Raw genomic sequence first — 24818 nt, forward strand, 5'->3', positions numbered from 1 at the left:
TTTTCCTATTTTGGTGGGCCAGTGCCAGGGCCTATGGGCCTGCTTACCATGCACGAGAGGGTCTATAAAAATCGAACAACTTGATATTCGTCCATGGGCTTGCTGTTAAAGTGCACCCATCACCCATGGAACTCCTCTGCTTGATGGAACTGGAAGGTATTTGGTGGGTAGCTCACGCACAACCTATTGGGTGGGCCCTTCCGTCCTGATATGAAGCCAGAACTCTGGCAATTGGGCTTCCTCTAGATAACTCGATCCAAATTCTAGTCAAAGATCCAAAGCAATAAAGTCTAGTTTAATTTTTTATTAAAAAAATTAAAGAGTCTGGTTTAATATAAGGATTAATAACCACTTTGGATTAGTATTACCATAAGATATTTCCCCTCTATAATAAGAAAAACAAGTATTAAGGGTTTTGCTAACCTCCGCCAAAATGAATTTAAGATCACACCTATATGGGCCCATCAGAAAATATATATTTTACAAATAAAGAATATTATACCTAACGTGTAGGGCCCGTTTGATTTTGTTTCTAGAAATGGTTTTTTTGTTTTTCTGTGCTCAAAAACGGAAAAACACCCCAAAAACCATTTGATTTTTTTATTTCGTTTCATTTGTTTTTGGAAACAGAAATAGAAATTTATGCCTATTTCTGTGTCTGGAAACAGAAATGGAGAAACAAGTTAGACTTGTTTTTCTGTTTCTAGAAACAAGTGGGAGCGACAAAAATTGTGAAAAAACTCAATACTTCACTCGGCCTACCCAAACCCCAATCCATTGTTGAAACTTCTCGCTATCCAGATGCGGCGATTCCAACCTGGTTGTGCGAAGCTCACAGTTTTGAATTGCCTTCATCCTTCTGAAGCTCATCTCCATGAAGTATACCTACAACTCCAACGTCATGTCTTCACTCGTGAGTTGCATTCCTACAACGTTGTGCCTTTACTTATGTCTTGAACTCGAGTATATTGTTGAAAACGTTTCGGAAAACAGAAAAGTCAAACACCTGTTTGCAATTATAAAAATCTTTTCTTAGCACAAAAACGGCAAAAACCGTTTCTACTATTTCTAGACATAGAAACAGGATAAACAAAATCAAACGGACCCATAATTGGATATGCTTTTGATCATTTTAGAAGAAAAGAAGCACTGATATCAACTAGAACAGCTACGAAGAAGTTCAAAAAAGGATTAGGGGAGTCAATAGTATTAATTGATGATTGATCCCATCACTAGGCTTCTACAAGTAGTCTCACCAACCATTCCCCCTTGACCAGCCTGAAGTGATCACAAAAACAGTGGAATAATGAAAGTCAGTTACCATTAATAGATATGAGAGTTGCACCAAAATAATAAAAAACCAGTTTGAGGTGAGGAATTGTCAATCACATGAATGGCGGTGTGAAGAATGGTATCATCTATATGGAGCCCATATGATTAAAGTAGGCAAGAGAAAATAATAAAGAACTCTATGCAAGAAGAAAATAGTACTAGTGCATCGTGGCAGTGATTCTTTTATGAACCAAACAGATGAGAGAATGTTCTTTGAGCAAGCACCATGAATACACCGATAAGGTATGCCAAAAATTCGCTATAATTTAATTTAAGTTTTTTGGTTTCTTCTCGACAGATTACTTGATTCCTGTCGGCAAAATTCTACTTACAGTCTCTTTCTCCATTCTCTATAAATACCTGTTTGCCATTGCTTCTTGATACTATCAACCCATTTCCTTTGTTATTTATCATCTTCTTGTTTCTCTCAAAACCAGTCTGCTGATCATTAATCTGCTTTGTTTTCAATCCTATTGTTTCAGTTCTCTGTAATTTTCTGCCTTTGCAGTAGCTTATATTGCTAATTCAATTTGATAATCTAGCTCTTATTTCTTTTCACTCATCAGGTTCTATACCTCAAGTCTCTTAGAATTCAAGCTTGTGATTACTCATCTAGTCTCCCTTCCTCTGTCTTTCCCTGTTCATGGAGCCTCCAAATGAAACTTTCAATTCAGTTCTGGGTCACATCCAAACTGATAATATGAAATGTTTCGAGTTATTGGGTGGGAAGCTCAGTGTTAAAGGAGTTTCGGTGCTCTCTGAAGTTCCCAGTAATGTCTCCTTTAGTAGTTTCTCTTCTCTGTGTCAGTCTTCTGACGCACCACATACCCTGTTCCAGAATGTTCAGTCCATATCATACAAGGGTGGATTCCTTGGTTTCAGCAAAGAGGAACCATCTGATAGGTTGATGAACTCCTTGGGTAGGTTCACTGATAGGAATTTCTTGAGCATTTTCAGATTCAAGACCTGGTGGTCTACCATGTGGTTTGGGAATAGTGGATCACATATACAAATGGAGACCCAGTGGGTGCTCTTGGATGTCCCTGAACTAAGGTCCTATGTCCTGATCTTGCCCTTAATTGAAGACAAGTTCAGGTCTGCTCTTCATCCAGGTGTCGATGGGCATCTCATGATCTGTGCTGAGAGTGGTTCTACTCAAGTGAAAGCTTCATCTTTCAATGCAATTGCTTATGTTCACATATCTGACAACCCATATGATTTAATGAAAGAGGCCTATAGTGCTCTTAGGGTCCATCTCAATACTTTTCGGTTGTTGGAAGAGAAGTCAGTCCCAACTTTAGTAGACAAGTTTGGTTGGTGCACTTGGGATGCCTTCTATTTGACTGTAGATCCCGTCGGCGTGTGTCATGGGCTGAAGGACTTTGTGGATGGAGGCGTCTCGCCAAGATTTCTCATAATCGATGACGGCTGGCAGAGTATCAACTTGGATGGGGAGAACCCAGATGAGGATGCTAAGAATCTTGTGCTGGGGGGTACCCAGATGACTGCCAGGCTTTACAGGTTTGATGAGTGTGAAAAATTCAGGAGGTATAAGGGTGGTACCATGCTGGCCCCTGACGCCCCATCATTTGATCCCAAAAAACCAAAGATGCTGATTTCCAAGGCAATTGCGATTGAGCATGCAGAGAAGGCCCGAGATAAGGCGATTCAGTCTGGGGTCATTGACTTGTCGGGGTTCGAATCAAAGATCAAAGCATTGAAGCAGGAGTTAGATGGGATGTTTGGTGAACAAGAGAGTGGTAATGTTTCAGGTGGAGACTGTGGGAGCTGTTCCTGTAAAGTAGGAGAATATGGGATGAAGGCTTTCATTAGGGACTTAAGAACAAATTTTAAAGGGCTTGATGATGTGTATGTGTGGCAAGCTCTCTGTGGTGCTTGGGGAGGTGTAAGGCCTGGAGCAACCCATCTCAATTCAAAGGTAGTCCCTGTGAAGGTCTCTCCTGGACTCAATGGGACAATGAACGATCTTGCTGTGGTGAAGATCGTTGAAGGTGGTATTGGGCTTGTTCATCCTGACCAAGCAGTTGATTTTTATGATTCAATGCATTCTTATCTCTCCAAAGTTGGAATTACCGGACTCAAGGTCGATGTTATTCATGTAAGCCTCTTTAACTCATTCCATAAGACCTATTCTTATCAATCTCCTTTCATTTGAAATGCATATACTGAGATGTATACACCCTGAGTCCTGAATGTATACACAATTGATATCTTTATGTAGCCAAAAAGGCCCTAAACCTAAGAGTGAGTGGTTCTTGTGGCATATGCAGACACTGGAGTATGTAGGTGAGGAATATGGAGGGCGGGTGGAACTTGCAAAGGCTTATTATAAAGGGCTAACAGAATCCCTTGTGAAGAACTTCAATGGCACAGGCTTGATTTCAAGCATGCAGCAGTGCAATGATTTCTTCTTTCTTGGTACTTGGCAGATAGCACTAGGAAGAGTTGGTGAGAAATTTGTTACTTAGTATCAAATGAAACCAGTTAAGTTCCATCATTGTTTGAAAAATTAATTAAGCTACTGGAGATCTATTTGTGTTGGTTATGTTACAGGTGATGACTTCTGGTTTCAAGATCCCAATGGAGATCCAATGGGTGTTTACTGGTTGCAAGGAGTTCATATGATCCACTGTGCTTACAACAGCATGTGGATGGGTCAGATCATACAACCTGATTGGGATATGTTTCAGTCTGACCACCTATGTGCCAAGTTTCATGCTGGTTCTGGGGCCATATGTGGGGGACCTGTTTATGTGAGTGACTCTGTGGGTAGCCATGATTTTGATCTGATAAAGAAACTTGTGTTTCCTGATGGAACCATCCCCAAGTGCCAGCATTTTGCCCTCCCTACAAGAGACTGCCTCTTCAAGAATCCTCTGTTTGATAGCAGGACCATTCTCAAGATTTGGAATCTAAACAAGGTATCCACTTATAGTCTAAACCTTGTTTGCATTTATTTAGAGAAAATTTTCCATTGAATTCCCTTGTAAATCTGTTTTTGAATTACTAAATTGTCAAGAAGAAAAGTCTAGTTTTACTATTCCACCCAAAAAAAAAATCTAGTTTTTCTAGACTCTCTGCTACTTACTTATATACTACTGAGTGCAATAGTTTAAGTTCATCAAGCGTCACATTTACCTGATTCAAACCCATGAGTTTTGAGTTTTTCTGACTTGGTTTATCACATCATATTACTTGTTTGCTTCTTAATTTATTCAAAGTATGCCTAATTAGGCACCTACTTTAATTTGCAGTTTGGAGGCGTGATTGGAGCATTCAACTGTCAAGGAGCCGGTTGGGACCCGAAGGAGCAAAGGATTAAGGGATACTCAGAGTGTTACAAGCCAATGTCTGGGTCGGCACATGTTAACGATGTTGAATGGGACCAAAGGAAAGAAGCGACCGAGATGGGTGGAGCTGAAGAGTATGCTGTTTACCTCAACCAGGCTGAGGAACTAAGCTTAATTACCCCTAAATCAGATGCCATCCAACTGACCATCCAACCATCATCATTTGAGATTTTCAGCTTTGTTCCAATCAAGAATCTTGGCCCCATTACTAAATTCGCTCCAATTGGATTAACAAACATGTTTAACAGTGGAGGGACCATACAAGACTTGGAGTACTGTGAATCATCTGTGGAGATTAGTGTGAAGATTAAGGTTAAGGGTGGAGGGAAGTTCTTGGTTTACTCAAGTGGTTCCCCTCAGAAATGCTGCTTGAATGGTATTGAAGTTAGTTTTGAATGGTCTGCTGATGGTAAGCTGAACCTGGACCTTCCTTGGACAGAGGAATGTGGAGGCATATCCGATGTCTGTATTCTCTATTGAGTTTTAATGTCTGATTTTTTTTTTTTTTTTTTTCTTCTTTGTTGAAAGATGGAGGGGGATTTGGGTGAAGTTTGATATTATTATCTAAGTAATGCTAATGTTAAGGTATATGTAATCTAAATTCCATTGTTTTATAAACAATAATCCATTCTTCCATCTCCACACTATTTTCTTTCTTAATTTTCATGTAAAATTCTGCTACCTTAGTCATTAAGCAAAATTGATCTAATGGGTCATGTTCTTATGGACTCAATCCTTTGGTAGTTAACATGTAAGCCATGATTTTCAGATTCTACCCAGAGATCACTAATAAGAGAGTCAGTTTCAAAGTCAATATCACCAGAGGGAGAAGGGGGAAGAGGATAAGGTGAACCCAGTGAATTTTATGAGAAGGGGAAGAGCAACGTCAAACAAACACCTGGTGTGGACGGTTAATAAGTTCAAGTTCAGCTGATGAAAAGGAAAGGAGAAGCTTCTAATTCCTTCCCCTGATCTGATCATGGTCAATGGTCATGGCAGTTAAAGTAGTTAGCAGAGAAACAAAGATTTTAAAGGATTATCCAGTAGTTGAAGGGGAATGGGCCCTACCAAAAACAAATCGGATTAACGTCCATCTGCAAGCAGAACGTGGGACCCACTTAGATTACCTTTTCTTTTTCTCAACAATATCCATTAATTCTTTAACTAAACTTTCAACTGTCTCTCCAAAGTTCCCAACCGAAGGTCAAACCGAACCATTTCACACAGTTGCTGCAGAAAAGGCCAAAACAGAAAGGTTACTTAGTCCTTATAGAGAAAGGATTTACCCACCGACTCCGGCTTCTCAATCTTGATTCTTCTTTTTCTTAACTCTGTGTGGGGGTGGGGCGGCTGTGGGATTAGTGGGTGAGGTGGGTGGTGGAGGACGGTGGACGAAACCAATCACCACCTGCCACCCACTACCATCCTCCACCTCCCAAGGCAGCGGGTCTTCTGCAAACTCAGAAGCTTCATCAAAGAGGGGCGTGTGCTTGGGACTTGAGGCTAAGAAGATGGGCACTTGAAGATCAAAGTTCTAACAAAAGCACAAATTTGACAAATGGAACAAAAATCCCATACCAGTCTCAGATGCGTTAGAAATATAAAGGTCCTCTGTCTTTCTTTTCTTTCAATTTTTTGGGTGGGCTTATGATGCAACATTTAAGTTGTACAATTACAATATGTTGGTCATCTGTCCAAAACTTGAAAACAGCCTCTTCTATGAAGCAAGGGATACGATTACATACACAATACCCCTCCATACCTCGCTATAACGAAAGCATTGTACACCCGCTGATGTCTACATCCCCCTCAAGTCAGTGAAACAAAGACTGAACCAAAAAAAGGGAACAATACATGTTAACCAAAACAAAGCAAAAAAACATCATGGCCTCCTATCAGCTACTCTGGTCCCGTCTCCTTGCAACATCCATAATTTGCTGCCCCCGGCCACCATCACCACACACCCAGACTACTATGGTGAATATATGATACCCCACCACCCACCACCCACCACCCACCACCCTTGCTTTCCTGCATGATCTCTTGCCAAGAAACACTCACATCCCTCACTGTTTGACAGTGACCATGTGACCCCTCCAAATCCCAATAAATGGGACAGAACTAGAATAAGATAGCCCAGCAAAGCAAGGAAATTTTTAGTTTCACTATGTAACTGTAGAGATTTGATATCCTAACAGAGAGTAATAGAGAAACCAAGAAGGATGTAAAAATTGTCCAACTTCAGTCTCTCAACAAAAAATGGATATCAAAACTGCTCCTCCTTTGTTTTATAAACCAAAGAAACCAGAGACTGATTCCGGTTTATTTTCGTGGTTTATAGTATGAAAATTTTTATTTCACATTTCTTTCATATATAGTCAGTCTTATTTGAACCAAAATGATAATCATATGCCCTAAAAGTTTTTAGGGAAATAAGCTGCCGCGGGCATGTGACTATATTGTCACTTGCCCTTTCATAGACTCTCTCTGCTTTCTTATCATTTGATGACATGAGCCCCCTATATACGAATCAACACTCAATTGAAACTTTTCCCCTTCTACTAAGGGGCAGCGTGTGAATCTCTCTCCCAGATTGGGTGGGTTGGAGGGTTAGCTCCAACCTGATGAATGTGTTGGGAATTTGAAGCCTGGGAATCTAAGCTCCTATACAATGTTGGGCTTGCGTGTGGGTTTGGGTTTGGGCTTGGGCTTAGGCTTTGAAGGGTTTATCACAATCATAGTTTTATTCATTTTTTCTTGGAATCTGTTTGATAACGTTTCAAGAAACGCGTTTCTATATCTAGAAACGGCAAAAACGGAACAAAAAATGTTTGATAAAACTGTTTTGTTTCACTTGTTTTTAGAAACAGAAATTGAAATTTCTACCTATTTAACAACCCCATTTCTGGAAACGACTCATGACCATTTTTTCGCTGGTTATTATCGACTTCCAAAAACATGACTTATCAAACACCTTCAATTCCGTTTCTGTTTTTAGAAACTAAAATTTATGTTTCTACAGTTTCTTGAAACAAAAACTGTAGAAACGTTATCAAACGGGCCCTTAGTATGCTTTAAAACTGCTTCACTACTACCATGTTGGGAAAAGCTCCATATAATTTTGAATTGAGTTTTCTTCAAGACATGATAAAGGAGGAGTTCCCTCACCAATGACATTAATGAAGGTGAGATAAGTGGCATATTAGGCTCGAAAGGTATTTCGGACCTTCAATTAGTAAGGAGAGTATTAAGGGTTCATGGGTGAAACTCTCCTATAATTTTTGTATCTTGTGCAACTCAATTAGAAAAACCTTCTCAAGAGCCCGCTATGAATAAAGATGGATCGAATCAAAAAACTTTTGGTTCACCATGCAATTGCTTTAGGTTTATATATAACTACATTGACCTTAGTAAAAGGTACTTTAGATTTATTTTTTTTTTCTTTTTATAAAAAGGCACTTTAATGTTGAGGCTAATGATGCTTCATACCTTATCCTTGAATTGTTTATATTTCAGATTTCTTTTTTTTTTTTTTTTTTTTTTTTGATAGATAGAGAGACCACAAAGAGATTAGAACAGATTAATAAATGATTCTATTTTGATTTTCACCTTAATTGGAACCAAATAGATAAACATCTTTCAACATGCTTCACATTTTTTTTTTTTTTTTCTCTCTCTAGAAAAGTTGGAAGTTAAAGAAAAACACAGGGGAATGTAGGAAAGGACAGAGAAGGAGAAGAGGAAAGAGAAAGGGAAGGAAAAGGGTGAAGGGAAAATGTCATTTGGGTACAGATTGCAAAGGATGAATAGACAGAAATGGGGATTGAAAACAACAGCCAACAAAAGGCTTCCCCCCACGCCATCTTCTCCAACCCGAATAAGCACATTCCTCTGTTCCTCTTCCACCGAACATCTCTCTACCCCTCAACCCAATTCCCCTCTCTCTCTCTCTACTAGGATTTCTACCCTTCAATTTGCCCAGTAGTTGCAGAGTTGTCCCTTTCTGTCTCTGCCTACCATCAGGATTATAGGGATTGGGTTCGGATCGGGGTGTAAGGGGTTTGGGTCCCTGAGAGATGTGGGATGCTCAGAGATTTCATGAACCACTTTTCTCGCTGTTGTTGGAGCCCCTTTGGCGTCAATGTTGATGGTTCTACTGCTGCTACTGCTGGGCGTGAAGGTAGAGATGGCCTTCTCTGGTTCCGTGACATCGGTCGTTATGCCTTCGGTGATTTCTCCATGGCCGTCGTTCAGGCAAACCAGGTGCTTGAAGATCAGAGTCAGATAGAATCGGGTCCTTTCGGTACTTTTGTTGGCGTCTATGATGGTCACGGTGGCCCCGATACCGCTCGTTACGTCTGCGACCACCTCTTCCGGCATTTTCAAGGTTCGTCCCATATCTCCTTTTGTTGTCGATTTCGATTTATCATGATCTTTCAGTCTTCACCTTTCATACTTATATTACACTTAACTATGACGAACTGATTGTAATTAATGCAACCAAGTAGCTCGCGCTTAATGGTCAGTTGAACTTTGGGTTCTCAGAAGGTATTTAATTGCTACATTGTTTGCCGATAGAAATTCATTCTCTTTTATCACATTGGATCCCATAACTCCCTTGTCGCTGTAAACAGATTGGCCAAATGCTGAATACTCATGCCAGAAACCTTAAATTACACCATGGTAGAGAAGAATTTCTTTGTTTTTTTTCTTGTTTTCTCCACTCTTTAAAGATGGATATTTGGCATTAAATATTGAGCTATCCTGCTACCAAAATGTGAATGATGACTTATCAAATTGCATGCATTTAGAGTTTTATTTTGTAGCCCACCAAGTTTGAATTTTCAAAATCTTACCGTCTGAGTTGCTGTTATTTATTGCTGAAAGTATCATATTTTTTCATCTTGATTTTAAATTTGGTTACCTTTTATTTTCGTATTGTTGCCCTTGTCTTCCAGTCAAGTCTCCTCAACTAGCATTGTACTATCGAGCCTTATTGTTTCCTGGTCCTTACACCAATCCCCTTCATTGATAGAGTTTAATTCAAGCAACATTGTAGTCAGAAAGTAAACAGCTTTGAAAACAGCCAATATGTTGCAACCATACCTAGGACAATAATAGAATAGCATATATTTTGTGTAATAACTGGGAGTCTCCTTGAAAGTTTGAACCTTTTGTGACTTCCCTTCTTTCAAAGTAATATACTTCTCGTTAAAAAAGAATCTTGTCTCAACTTGTTTAAGAGTTCTCACTAATCATGTTTCTGCAGAGATATCAGCACAGGCCCAGGGTGTGACATGTGAGACCATTAGGAGAGCTTTTCTTCAAACAGAAGAAGGGTTCACAGCCCGTGTTTCTGAGCTATGGGATACTCAACCACATATGGCAACAGTTGGGTCATGCTGTCTAGTTGGAATGATCTCTCAGCGGACTCTCTATGTGGCAAATCTTGGTGACACCCGTGTTGTTCTCGGGAAAAAAGTTGGAAACACCGGTGGTGTTGCTGCCATACAATTATCAACTGAACACAATGCTAACCTGGAGAGCGTGAGACAGGAGCTCAAAGAATTGCACCCAGATGACCCTCAAATTGTTGTCCTCAAACACGGAGTCTGGAGAGTAAAAGGCATTATTCAGGTTAGTTCATGGTTTATTTGACGATCTGAATGTGATTGATATATTAATGTAGAAACAAATAAACCATTCTAATTCAGTTCAAGTCCAAATTAATGTAATGGTAATTTGATGGTAACCTTGGTTTGCATAGCTTGGGCAGTTGCACCATTAGCCAGTATAAAAAAATTAAAATTCACTTTTTCCATAAAAAGAGGGGTGAAAAAATTCTTGCAGCCACTGTCCAAAAATTTGTTCTGGTTTCTCACCTTTTTTTTTTCTTTATCAATAGTAAAAACTTATAAAATTTGAAAGGGTGGTTTTGTAGAAACGCAACCCTAAAACGATGCAGAAGATAATGGAAAAACAAAACAAACAATGCACACGGATTTTACGAGGTTCGGCAAGGTTGCCTACGTCCCCGGTGAGATGAGATCCTGCTTCACTATCAATGGAGAATAGGGTTACAGCGCTCGTCCTCACACCTCTCAGTATTGCTTGCATTACAGAGAAAGAAACCCTCGCTACAAATATATAGCGAAAAAACCCTAATCCGGATTAAACTACAATTGCCACCCTAATCCGGATTAAATTACAACTGCCCTCAAATAAAAAATTCGAGCGGGGGGCTGCGCCCCCCTACACCCCCTGCTATGCAGGGGGGCCTCCTGCCCCCCTTGCAACCCCCACGGCCCGCTAACCGGCTAGCGGGACCGCCGTCTTGGCTGTCTAGGTGCTGCACCAGTACTCCCTGGATTAAACTGCGACGGAATACAAGACATCATACACCAACAGGTTTCTCCCCTAATTCAGCATACTCAGCCAAGTGCTAGTCAAATTAGTGATATTGTGTGTGCTAGAAATTTTTTTGCCACATTTTTGAATGGACAACTTGAAGAAAGTGAGTCTTCCATACAGAGATCTATCTATACATGAAGTACAGATATATCCTGAAACCCATGTATTTCTTTTTCCTCTCCCAACTGCTCTTTACTATGTTTCTGATTCATCATGCCTTACTTTCTATTGATTTTTTTTTCTGAAATATCATTAACTTGTTCTTTCCTGAATTGTGAGATTTGTCTCATCAATTTGGTTACTGAATTTGATGCAGGTTTCTAGATCTATAGGTGACGTATATATGAAACATGCCCAGTATAACAGGGAACCAATCAACGGGAAGTTCAGGCTTTCTGAACCAATGAACATGCCCATCTTGACTGCCAATCCATCTATTATCTCTCATACTCTTCAGCCTGATGATTCTTTCCTTATATTTGCTTCTGATGGTCTATGGGAACACTTGAGCAATGAAAAAGCTGTGGATATTGTCCACAATCACCCATGTGCAGTAAGATTCTCTTGTTATTATTCTTATTGTGATCAATGATTTCTGCATGAAAAAAATTTGTTCTTTCATATGCAGTCATGAAACTGCTTAGATTTTTTATTTTCTATTTTTGGGGGTTCTGTTTTGTATTGTCTATTGCCTGATCTATTATTTTCTAGTTCTAGGAGGATATCTGGTGCACATCTTACTTCTGATGTTGATCTGCTTAAAGATTTGGAAGGAAGGCTGATATGAATCTCATTCTGTCTGTCTTGACTCTGGTCTTTACAACCTTCAAAATTCTACTCTTTGCATGTACATTCATTTAAGGTTTTTCATAATTGATTTCGTGTATATATCTGAAAATTAAAGCTGATTTGACATGGTTGATATTGTGGATATAGTGGTGAGAAATGGAATTGAAGTATTATTGAATGTATTATATCATAGTGATTTTAGGTAGAGGTTGTAAATTGTGGACTTGAAGTATTATTGAATGTATAATATCATAGTGATTTTAGGTAGAGGTTGTAAATTGTAATACATGGCGGGTATTTTGCATGGTGTGGTTGGATAGCTTAAATGTTTGGCTATGCTTTGTAAATAAGTAGGCAGTGTTTTTGCTAATCATAGTTGTACATGTTTTTACTAATTGAAAGAAAGAAAATGGAACTAATTCTGTTTTGGGTGCACATTTGGGCTTCTCAGAATACGCACAGTCACCATCTCATTTAACCACTTATGGAAGTACGGTATTTTTCTAATATTGTTGGTCTCATGCCTTCCCCCCCCCCCCACCCCCTCTCCCGAAGTTACCCAATGCACCCCTTTTAACTTGGTCTGAAAAATTCAGACTCCATCTAGGTACAGGGCCCTGGCTTGGGAGTTGGGTCATAAAAAGGTGAACACTTGTGATAGGCTGCAGAGGAGAGTGAGGGGAAGATTTATGTTTAATCATGTTTGTCTCTTCTATTTGTTCAATGGGAATTTGTTGGTCATATCTTTATCTGAAATGATTCTCCTGTGCAGTTTAGGTTCATTTTGTGTCTTTATTTGGTCTGAATTGGAACCTCCTAATGCTAGTCCATTCCTCTTCTGCAGAGAGGAATCCTGATGAGGCAGTTTGTATTGGTGACTGTTTGACTATTCGGGACAAAAGAGAATAGGGTGTTAAGGGGTTGGGGGAGGTCAATTCAAAGGGTTGTGCACTATTTTGTTGAGAACGGTCAAATGGGCCATGACAGTTGAGGCCTTTGGTGCGATCCCATTAGATTATTTTTAAAGCATTGAAAGCATATTGTCTCTTCCTTTGCTTCCTTTGTGATTAAAAATCATGATTGGATTCTCCCTCCTCAAATCTTAAGCTTTATAGAGATGGTAGCTCTCTTGGCATTCCGGACCTAGAAGGTATTGTAGTTGTTTTTCGAGATCAAGCTGGTGTGGTTCTTTTAAGGCAGACCTTGGCACAATGGTAAGGTTGCTCCATTGCAACCTGGTGGTTGTGGGTTCAAATCGTGAAAGAGCAAGCAGGGGTAAGACTGGACATATCTGACCCTCCCTGGACCCCCAATAGTGGTGGGAACCTCTGCACTGGTGACACCCTTTATGTTGGTGTGGTTGTATTGGATTTCTTAGGTCTTATTGGGCTAGCAGATACTAGTACATAAGAACTTAAGGCTATTATTCAGGGCAAGGTTCAAGGTATCGAGTTTCGACCCTTGGGGTGACCGAAATTTCGATCAAAACTTGGGAATTTTCGAGGAAACCAGAGATTTTTTCCCGATTGGGTGGAAACTTTGGTTTTGACCCCCAAAATGTGTTTTTTTGCTTCATTTTTTGTGTACGCCCTATTTTAGACATTTCTAACACATTCACATAATTAGTTTCATGGAAAAAACACCTAAAGTCATACTTGTGGGGTGAACCAAAGTTTGGTAATGTACATTGAGTCGTTGACTGAAAGTTTGAAACTATACTACATTAGTACATAGCCTATATTAAATGTAATCTACAATCTGCATAAGTACATAATACATAATGTAAAGGATCCAAAATAAATAATAATATTACATAATTGTGAGTGTCAACACTCAAAAAGTCTTGGCGGTTCTAGTCCACGAACTGCATACCACTGTAGATGTAGTAGCTGATCCTCTGAATGCACCACATATGAGTCCTATGACATGTTTTGGGCCCAATTGTTTTGTTAGTCTGTCATTGCCCATCTATAAGATGCATCATCAACATCAACTAAGTATCCCAGCCTAGGGTATGGCTCAGTCACAGTGATAGGATGTGGATGTGGCACATAAGGTTGGATGGACACCCAAAGATACTGTCAACAAAAGATTACCCACCCCTTGAGCTACCCTTCTGTCCAAATGAAGTAGAAGATCCACCATACTGTCCATACCCACCACTATATCCAAATGAACTGATACTCTCGAAGGATGGCACACAAGGTTTGGGGAAGATGGGATTTGCCTTTTTGGTTCCAGATCGATTTGCTATGAATGTGCAAGATCCAAGCTTAGAATGAAGATTATATGGCACAAGGATAAAATCTGGAGTGTTTTCCCAAATTTCCCACGTCGTAGAGAATAAATTGGGGGAGGGTCGAAATTTTGAAATAAGAAGACTTGGTTTCCCATTTAAAAAGGTTTTATAAAGGGTGACCCATTGGTCCACTCGAAAATTCCCATATTTCGATTGAAATGTAGGAATTGGTCGATACTGATTGAAGCCAGTGACTTAAAAGTCATATGGTATTTGGTATCGGAGTCTTGGGATACCGTCAAAATGTGAGAAATTTCGACAGTATCAGTGGAAACCTTGAACCATGATTCAGGGTATGGGGATTGCCATGATCATGGTTGGAAGGATATTATTGTAGAGGGGGACTCTTAAGGTAGTTATTCATTGGCTTCAGCCTCATCTTTGGAAACCTTGGAGATACTTAAGAGTCTGAGACCTTCTCAAGAAAGCCAGAGCTCTTATTGTTGGGGAATTTCTTATCCTTTTGGAGGTTTACTTATCAAATATATACTAATTATATTGATACATGGTGAATTGTTTAACCTTCAAGCACTGATGTGCTAAAAAACAACCCATATATGATTTCAACCATTCATGGTGGAGCTGGGTTTGGGAATGAATTTGTGCCAATGGAGATTTAATCAGATGGAACCAGGGGTATGTAGCTTGGATTTGTAAAGAGTTCATGGGTCAATCGGAGCTTGAGATGATATGTTGGCTGCCCTAACGTATGGGATTGTTGTGTTTGGTTTAAAGGAAACCAATGATAATTTCAACAGAAAGCTGAAGTGAAGAGGCCTTGTTTTGAATCATAATCAAGGATGTAAATTTGAAGGCTTGGTTGACTTCTGGGACCTCTAAAAATTACTGTAAAATGTCAGGAATCCCAGGGGCGACTATGGGATAATGAAGGTGCCAGATAAAGTGTCCAAGCTAGTGCCCTTTTTGTAACATCAGAGAGGTTACTTGAGGTTTTAGTTGACTTTGGGATAATGCATTATTTGTCATCCATTACGGTGATCTCACATAAAGAACGAAGGCAGTGAGGTGGTTCTTACTTTTTATCTTGCCTTCTGCTACAGAAGCATTATAAAGTTCTCTCATGTGCTCTGTATCCCTAGTATATGAAACAGTGGCACTAAATTGATGGGGGAAAAGCCTACCCCCACCATGCCTCCACCAAAAGAAAATGTGATGTGGGGAAAAAGAAAATCTCTTAGATATCAAAGAGCACAACCTTTTCCATTCAAAATTTCTAAAATTTTACAAAGCTTTTAAGATATTATCTGATTACTCCTAGAAATTGACCATTGGCACTATAACTCATTTCTCCATGATGTGTGACTATGGATTTGCTATGAAGACAATTTCTTTATTGACCATCAATTAGCCACTTGCTCACACCCCCCCCAAAAAAAAAAAAAAAACACACACACACACACACACACACACACCCTCCAATTGAAATGGGTAACTTGTCTGGAAGTCGTCAGCTTTAGGGCTGATCCCAGAGATGTCAACAAATTAGACCAAAATGTTATTTGGGGTGGAACATAACAAGTTTTCAGAGGTCATCAGTTAGTACCAGATTTATTTAAAATCTTTTTTTTTTTTTTTTAACACATCATCCCTTCACGCATCAACTGAATGCATGTGTTTGAAATGATTTATTTATTTTATAAATTGAAATTTTTTGGATTAGAGAAGATCGATGTTTTATTCAAGTATGGTAGCTTGAATTTATTGGAGAGTAAGCAATATTCAAATTTCAAAGCTTGTGGATTAGTCACTAGTAATTTGCTCTTTTCTATTAATCATTCTTGAATCATAAAACATGCAAGCAACTAAAATCTGAAGAGCACAGGGCGTTAAGTTAAAAATGCCTCATGCTAGAATAAAAATGCTGAACAGAAAAAACTAGCCTGGCCATTGTATTGTCTCTATTGGCTGTACAATCTTGGGTCTGGCCTATAGATGATTTGAGTAGATAATAAAGGTAAAATTAATCTGTGGTTTTTGCATGATTAATGTTGCAGGTTGCTAGATGACTGACATGGCATAATTAAGACTATTATGCCATGTGATAGCTTATTTGCTATTGTTTAACCGAGCAAGAGGGTTTGGCTGCAATTGGTATATGTTTCTTTGTAAACATAATGTGATGCTGTGTATTTGTTCCATATGGGTGTTCTGGATCCCCAAGTGATGTGAGTAGGGCATCTCGTGGCGCCTCCTTTAGGCTTACAAACTTGTATTGATGCAGGGAAGTGCTAAAAGGCTCGTCAAAGCTGCTCTTCAAGAAGCTGCTAGGAAACGTGAGATGCGGTATTCAGATCTTAGGAGGATTGACAAGAAGGTCCGACGCCATTTCCATGATGATATAACTGTGATTGTTTTATTCCTAAATCATGACATTATTAGCAGAGGCATGGCACAAGGCCCTTCAATATCTGTTCGAAGTGCCTTGGAACACTGATGATCTGATCCTGGAGACATAGTATTCCCTACTTCTGATTTTGGCCATCAGCTGAAAGTCATTTTTAAGGTCCACTAAAGAATTCACATCACAGCCACAGATTGGTAGAAAGTGGAACTGACAAAGCAGTTGCTGCTGATGCACCAAGGAGTATTCTTCTGATAGTGAGGCTAATGCAATATCCCCAGAGGCCTGTTATCTCTAAAATGCATTACGTTGTTATTGTTAGAGAACAGTTCAATGCTTTTTTGTAATTCTCTGATCTATTCCATTCAAACTCAAGTTGTAATAGTTATGTGATTGCATTCTTTCTCATTCCATTCTGCATTTCTGTGATGACAGGATTTAGCTTAAGGTCTAGCAATGCAAGTCCGAATCAGAATCTGAGTTTTCTACTGATTTATATATTTTCCAATTGAATTGTTACAGTATGACCGAGGAAGGGTTGATAGAATCTTCTTTCTTCATTTTTACACCCAAATATTTCCAGGGGAATCTTCATCCTTCCTCACATTTGTTTCACATTTATAGTATATTGGGAACCTGAAATTTTCAGAATATTTGGGTAATGGGGAATTTTTAAATTTTGTTTGAAATTTTAAATAGCCCAAATTTGAATTATTATTATTATTAAACGGTTTTAAAGGTATTAAGGTTTTAAAGGCCAATTTCAAAGGGTTCCATTTTTTTCATATAAAACAGTGATCCATTTTGAAGGGTTTTACTTTTAGGAATGTGCCATATCTGGCATTCAAACTTGGAGCTTCGAATGTTGAAGCTTCAATGGTGAAAGAACAGCTTAAAGACAAGAACACCAACAAATTGAAGTAGTGAAGCGGGATGAGAAGGAAAATTACAGATTTTTAACCTAATTAAGACTCAAAAGGCAAATAGTGATTGGTTGAAGATGTCAGATATAGCTTTCTAGGCTGCATTTCCATCAATTAACGCAGATAAACTGCTCAGAGCCCAGTGCAAATTTCATCATCCATCCATAAGAACTAACCCAAAAAGAAGATTTAAAAAATAATAATAATAATAAAAATAAATAAATAAATAAATAAAAATAAAAATGAGACAGAAGTTTAGAGTCCTCAGAGAAAATTGCTTGTATTTTTCATCAAGTTAATGATATCAGGTCTCAAAGATTCAATGCCATCATAGGACTGCAAGATGATTTTAAATAATAATAAAAAAAATTGATGGAGGGAAGAGAGAAGATCAAGAGATTAAAACAAGATTTTGCAGAAAATTATTCGCTGCACCTGGAAAAAATACGAAGGAGAAGCGACTCAACTTTGCTGCAATAAATCTAAGCCTCTTTCACAACAAAAGATTGAAGGAGAACACCCTTCAATCAAAGCATGAAGCTACGAAGAAAGGGTCCTTCAAGAGGCTATACGTAATTCATAGTAAACACAGAGAAAAACTAACGATAATGAAGATCGAAAAAAAAGAAGTGAGGCCCTGAATCCATGGTTTCTACTTCTAAACGATAGCTCAAGAACTACTTTCTACAAACCCTAAACCTTAAAAAGCTTTAACACCAATATGATACATCACATCTTGTGAAAATGTGATTTTGGTATCCTCCTTCTTCCTCCAGTAATATATACCTGTCAGATTAGGGTTTCCGCCTTACGGAGGCATTGGCGAAAACACCCATTTCCGAAGTGCATTGACGAAAACACCCTCATTTTAATTTACCCAAAAAAAAAAAGGAAAAATTACGCCCCCTCCCCTATAGTTTTTCGAAATTACATGTGGATCCAAGGGTTTGAATGAATTACTCTCCCTCTCCTGACATTGACTGTGTGAGTATGCTGTTAGTTTTCAATAGCAAAAGACCGAATGACCCTTTAGTAGAAAAAGGTCTTAATAGGATATGACCATTATACCCTTTTGTACTTCATATACCCAAAATACTCAAATCCCCAACAAGTTGATTTCCTATTCAAAATCTATGCAGGGATGGATTACACTGTAGGAATTAGAATAACTAGTTCTCGTAGATTAGGGTTTCGAATGGGTTTCTAAAGATCATTGTGATCGATCATAATATCTCTGGTTTTCGTATCCGATCATAAAACCTCTGGTTCTCGCTATTCTAATTTATTGACAACTGAAGCGGGAAGAAGCGTAAGATTTTATCTGTTAATACGAGGGGAATGCAAAAATCAAAAAGGGTTTCTGGCATCATCTGATGGTGATGGTGCCTTTGGAGCCGTGAATGATGTCACTGGCAACATCCGATGGTGAGGGCGACGGTGCTGGTGCTAGAGAAGGAGTAGGTGCCAGATCAGACTGTTGAGTCAGCGAAGGGGAGTAGACTCAGAAGGTCCGGGCGCTGGAGCACCTGATTTGGGAGAGGGAGAAAGAGAGTTGGATCCTCCGCTTTCAGGGGCAGGGGTTGGTGAGATCTGTTGTGGATTTGCAGAGACGACGAAGCGTAAATTTGTGAGAAGTAGAAATGGAATTACAAAGAGAAGAGAGGAGCAAAGTCTAAGCAGGCTCGCCATGGCCCAATCACAATGCACAGCGCTTCAAAACGGGTTTTTTTTTTTCCGGTAAAGGTAGTTATGTACACTTCATAACTAGAGAAAATGGAGAAAGATCTGAATTCATTTTCATCAGTGGATATTGGCGGGAATGAGGGAGAATGATCCCCAATTGATTTTGCCTACTCTCCACCAAGGCTATAAAAGCCCGTTACTCTCTCTCTCTCTCTCTCTCTCTCCCCCCGCAAAGTGCAAAGTGCAACCTAACGTTAAATCTAGTAGACTATCTTCAACCGGATTGAAGATTAAAATGCAAAGGTAGAACTCTACAAAATATGCTTCAGAGAAGAAGCAAGGTAGTCTGCATCTTTGGAGTTCAGATGGTCCTGGTCCCACCAAAGTTCAGGATAGTTGAAGAAGAATGAAGCAGGTTGAAGAAGAATAAATCCCTCTTTACAAAAGGGTATATTGGTAAGTTCATATGTATATAAGGGTATTTTTAGCATTAAAAGGTATTATGTAAGGTGATGTCACCAACTAACAATCCTAATTTCATGGTGACTAACGGATTGGACCTAATTATAAGAATCTTAGAAAATACAAGGGAAGGGGTAATTCGTTTAAACCCTTGGATCCACATGTAATTTCGGAAAACTAAAGGGGAGGGGGATGTAATTTTCCCAAAAAACACTCATTGGTTGTGAGGCCCCTAGCTTGAGCACAGAGTGTGGCCAAATGACGTCCCCAACCCTGTCGATGCCCATGTGTGTTCCCTCATTGGTTCCTGACGTAGGGGCTACTCAACTAGGGAGTGTTCAATTCAAAAAAAAAAATCTTATTTTCTCTCCAACGCAATGGGAGTTTAAAGCAGCATCCAGAGGCTAGGAAGATGCACTTCATCTGATATTTGGATATCAAAATTCTTAATCAGTCACATATTAGGTTTGCTAATTTGATCCAACCATGTAGGCTGTGAAATTGTTGACTTCGTATAGGATTTTTAAGTTTGAGGTGTAATTTCCAAAAATGACATCATGTGTCTCTAAACAAGCATGTTAACCTTAGCATAGCCGGTGCTACATATCCTCAACCCTAGCCTGCCGGATTATTGGATGCAAGTGGGATCAACGGCCAATACTCCTACAATACACCCACTCTCACTCACGTAATATGCGATAGGAGTTCAATCCCACAACCTCCTCTCTTGGTCACCGACTCTTCAAGTTAAAGCTGTCACCACTAGGTTAAACTAATATTCGAAGCCTAACTTCATCAAACAACCAAAAAGATAAGTAGAGGACAGGAAAAAAAAAAGATAGTCAAAAGATGGGATATGGCTGATTTACAATGTGATCTCCATCGTGTTTTTGTGTTGAAGGCCAGTCATGGTGGACCTGTTATTGAAATATTATTTAGGGAAAAAGAAGCATGAAAGACAACTGCACCCAGACACAGGGGGATATGGTCTGAGTCTGTCGCTCTCTCTTGTTTTCACATGAAATGATTTTACTACCCTCTTATGTATGATACTGATTTATCGTATGTCACTGAAGCACTCCCCTATGCAGCTTTCCCAAGAACTCTCCCTAACATTAAATACAAATTCAAGCTCTTATACAAAACTTAAGCCTGGCCTGATCCCATCCCAGCTAAAAGCGCGGTGGAGTAGGTGTAGGCTTAGAAATATTTGAGCATAGGCCCAAGCCAAGGCTAAGGTATTGCAAAGCTTGGCCTAGGCCTTCAAAGACTTGAACCAAACTCCGACCCAATTACACCCTTTCTTGTTAGCATTAATCCATGTTTTAGTGGTAATACATGGTCTTAGTAATCGATATCGACTTTGACCTATATGGATCAATTGATATATACGGATCAATCAATATGGTATGAATAAGTTTTTGGATAAAGCTGTCCTTCATCTCCTGAAGTCTGAATGATGGAAGGGTCCTGATGTGACTCCCCTCTTTCCCCACTTATTGTACAATATTGATGGACCATGGTGTGGCTTTAGGAAAACTTAGTCCTATGGTTTTTTAATGAAAATTTATGTTTTGATATTGAATTGGGCCACTATGACTTGATAGTATTATTATTGGCATTGGTATTGGCGGCAACCGATATGTCACATAAACTAAATCCATGTGTACTACTATTAACTATCATTTGTTATTGGTGAAGTCTCTCACTTTAATTTGAATTTTTTTGAAAATTCGTTTGTTTGAGGATATATTTGTATTTTATGCGATTAGGTTTCTCCATATAATACACGACACCTTATCTACTAAGGGTTGTTGTTGGATATGTATGTTCCCATCGATAGTTATCTCCTAAGGAGGTGTACCATTCCGGTATCTTGGGAAACACTCTCCGTTTTGTAATCACTTTTAATTAAACCTCTTTAAAATTTATTCCATGACCTCTTTTAGATTTTTTTAATAAGAACGTGGAGAGAGAGAGAGAGTGTGTGTTATTGAGAGTCACCAACCCATTCAGTTGTATAGTTCCTTGAAGCGTGGGAAGCCAGGCTAGAAATCTGAGTCTAAGAGAATACGGAAGAAGAGAACGGTCAATAATGTTTCAAAATCACATGACGTCATCCTATACGTATACCATGTTGGACCCCAATTGGTATCGGTCAAACCAACCGGTCAACCTCTGTTTTCTTTACTTCTTAGAGGAAATTACACTCCCCTCTCCTAATGTTTGACCTAATATCAATCTCCTCCCCTCTATTTTGAATTCTATCACCAACCTCCCTTGAATTTTCAAGATTCTCACTTCCATCACCTAAACGTGAATTATCACTGTTAAGTGATTACATCAGCTTCACAGTAGAATTCTAATACCTATACTGCCTTTATATTTTATTAGTTCCCTAAAATACCCTTAGTTGATGTTCTTGGGTTCTGAAGCAATAGATTAGAATAAGTCGAGCGATTGCAAGGTGTTTCACATTCGTGCGCATCACCTGCAATCAGAGGAGATCAGAGAAACCATGAGCTACGTCTCATCTCCATCGCTCACTCTCCCCACTATTTCCCGCTGTCTCTTTCTATCCCTTGAAGCAGAAGAGGCATAGGAAGGGTTTCAAAGGGCTTCAAAGGGTTTCATATTCGTGCAGTCGCTAGAAGAGTGCGGTTGTTCATGCGCCCTGCCTACAATCGAAGGAGAGAAGAGGTGAGCTTGAAACTAAACAGAGAAATCAGTTGAACATAGGTACGATTTTCATTGATTCATGAGGGGTTTTCTATCTGGGGGTTCAAAGTATGTTTTTAATAAATTTATTCTTACTGTGCTGCTTCATGACGGGGTTTGCTAATTGGGTGTTTAATCGGTTGTACAAAGTAGGTATTTTAGTAGATTTATTCTTACTGTGTTGCTTCTGGGTGTTCAATCGGTTGTTTTTTAAGAGTTTTTTCTTATTGTGATGCCCAATTGTAGTTTGATTTTTTTTTTCCTTTTGATTTAGAACGAGAGTTTCACACTTTCTATTGATTTTTGCTGGTAAGTGTTTAACTTAGTGTATACTGTCCATATTGATTTTCGTTTAGAATATTCTTGTTGATTATATGCAGTGAATGTTAGGATTGTTCACAATGAAATCCTTTTTACCTACTTTGGTGACTTTTGTTTGTGACATTGGTTGCTTATCTATATTTATCTACAGCCATGACCTCTTCTATAATAGAAATAAGGGTACAAATATGTTACCATTACTACGTGCATACCTCAGGAGTCACATTGGTAGACCCGGACAGATATAGTTATAAGGAAATGGTTTGTGACATAAATACATCACAGTGATCAGGCATGTCCCTATAGGGCACACGGTGACATTCAAGGTTAAGTGTATACTTCCAAACAATTTGGATATAGAAATTGTTCATGATTCAAATTTGCTAGAGATGTTTCCATTATGTGAATAACTGGATAGGATTAACTTATACGTCTATAACATTCATTATGAGGAGCACTCAAGATTCAATTATACAATTAATGGCTTTCCTGGAAAATTGATTGTTCGGGAGGATAAAAAAATATGGAGGCAGAGAGTATCATACAATATAGTCAGAGTGGATTTGAAAATAATGTTAAGCAGAGTCAGTGTGAGATATCCAACAAAGTCAATATGGAATTGGTAGTGTACTACAGCAAACTCAGACATCTAGGGTTAGTATAGAAAAGCATCAAGTTCAAGGGGGTGGTGATATTATGAGGACTGGGGTAGTGAATACTACAGCCACAAATGATGTTGCTTACAAGATGAACAGTATGAATAAAGTATCTGAAAAAGTGAACACAGCAAGTCCAAGTGATTTCACTTACAACATGACTGGTGAGACACCTCTAGGGAGCAATGGAGCTACAATTGTTAATAATGATGTGGATTGGAATGAAGCAACTGATGATGAAAATAGCACTGAAAGGAGTGATGTCGATTTGGACCTTGAAGATGAAGACATGACATTTTCTGAAGGAAATGAAGAAATTGGAATTAAGTCAAGTAACTTTGATGATAATGACTCAGATGAGTATTATGGACCCTACCTTGATAAGATGAAATATTCTGAAGATGGAAAAATTAATTTAGCTGTTGGCATGGTTTTTGATGATGTAAATCACTAAAGAGAAGTTCTCAAAGACTATGGTATCCAAGAAGGTTTTGCAATCTTGAGACGAAAAAATGAGAAGTCAAGGGTTACTGTTGTGAGTGCAGCACCTGGATGTACTTGGAGGATCCATGTTTCACCCGCTGATGGTGGAATTACATATATGATTAAGTCAATGTGTAAGAAGCATCGATGTTCTCGAGCAAAGGAAAATAAATACATTACATCCACTTGGATAGCTTCTCATCTTGCTACTCAATTAAATGTAGATCCAGATATGAAAATAAGTGCAATGGCTGCCTATTTCATGGAAAAGTTTCAGGTTAAGATCCCCTATATTACATTGTATAGAGCAAAAAGATAGCCATTGGGGTCAATGAAGGGAGTCATGCCAACTCATTTGCTTAGCTGTTTAGTTATGGTGAGATACTAAGGGAAAGAAATCCAGGGAGTCTGTTTAAGCTACAATTTCATGAGAGGAAGGTCATATCAGATCCTCCAGTATTTAAGAGAGTGTTTGTATGCTTCAAAGCATGAGGTTTTCTGATGGGTTGCAGACCATTCACTGAGGTTGATGGTTGTCACCTCAAGGGTATGTTTGGAGGGGTTCTATTGTCTGTCATAACTGTAGATGGAAATAGAGGATTGTTCCCTATAGCTTATGTTGTTGTTGAGTGTGAATGTAAAGATAGTTGGCTATTTTTCTTGACCAATCTATATGCTACTCTTTACACTGTCATTGATGACATATCCATCACATTTATGTTTGACAGACAGAAGGTATATTTCTTGGCCCTCTTTAATTTTTATTTTTAACATTTAATTACACTCATCTTATACTTATTATTTGCTATTCGACCATCATGACCTTATCCCAATACTTTTTTGTATTAACCAGGGTCTATGTCAGGCCATTCAGTCAACATTTCCACAATGCCAGCATAGATGGTGTTGTAGGCATCTTTATCAGAACTTTAAGGGCACCTATCCTGGGGTGTTACTCAGAAGGTTGTTTTGGTCAACAACTAAGGCATCTATTCCATTCATGTTTGA

The 24818-nt window shown here is 38.9% G+C and overlaps 2 protein-coding genes and 2 non-coding genes across 5 annotated transcripts; 2 read left to right on the forward strand and 2 right to left on the reverse strand.

Moving 5' to 3' along the window:
• Positions 1-1318: 1318 nt before the first annotated feature.
• LOC122091213 (stachyose synthase-like) lies at positions 1319-5350 on the forward strand. Of its 2 annotated transcripts, XM_042661061.1 has the most exons (5): positions 1320-1575; positions 2290-3451; positions 3624-3801; positions 3907-4274; positions 4608-5350. In XM_042661061.1, exons 1-5 carry the CDS (start codon positions 1559-1561, stop codon positions 5181-5183), a joined length of 2301 nt encoding a protein of 766 aa, XP_042516995.1. In that variant the 5' UTR covers positions 1320-1558; the 3' UTR covers positions 5184-5350. The 2 variants fall into 2 exon arrangements, with proteins under 2 accessions (XP_042516994.1, XP_042516995.1); XM_042661060.1 differs by having other exon boundaries at positions 1319-3451.
• A 3059-nt stretch (positions 5351-8409) lies between these two features.
• Positions 8410-16972, forward strand: LOC122091777 (probable protein phosphatase 2C 42). Its single transcript, XM_042661908.1, has 4 exons — positions 8410-9090; positions 9973-10340; positions 11431-11667; positions 16445-16972. Exons 1-4 carry the CDS (start codon positions 8787-8789, stop codon positions 16655-16657), a joined length of 1122 nt encoding a protein of 373 aa, XP_042517842.1. The 5' UTR covers positions 8410-8786; the 3' UTR covers positions 16658-16972.
• Positions 16973-17564: 592 nt separating this feature from the next.
• LOC122092529 lies at positions 17565-17649 on the reverse strand. Its single transcript, XR_006144188.1, has one exon. It is a non-coding gene; the product is annotated as a small nucleolar RNA snoR118 (small nucleolar RNA).
• Positions 17650-17747: 98 nt separating this feature from the next.
• LOC122092523 lies at positions 17748-17823 on the reverse strand. The gene has a single exon (XR_006144182.1). It is a non-coding gene; the product is annotated as a small nucleolar RNA R66 (small nucleolar RNA).
• Positions 17824-24818: the final 6995 nt, after the last annotated feature.

Source organism: Macadamia integrifolia, chromosome 10 (genome assembly GCF_013358625.1).
Source record: "Macadamia integrifolia cultivar HAES 741 chromosome 10, SCU_Mint_v3, whole genome shotgun sequence".
NCBI lineage: Eukaryota > Viridiplantae > Streptophyta > Magnoliopsida > Proteales > Proteaceae > Macadamia > Macadamia integrifolia.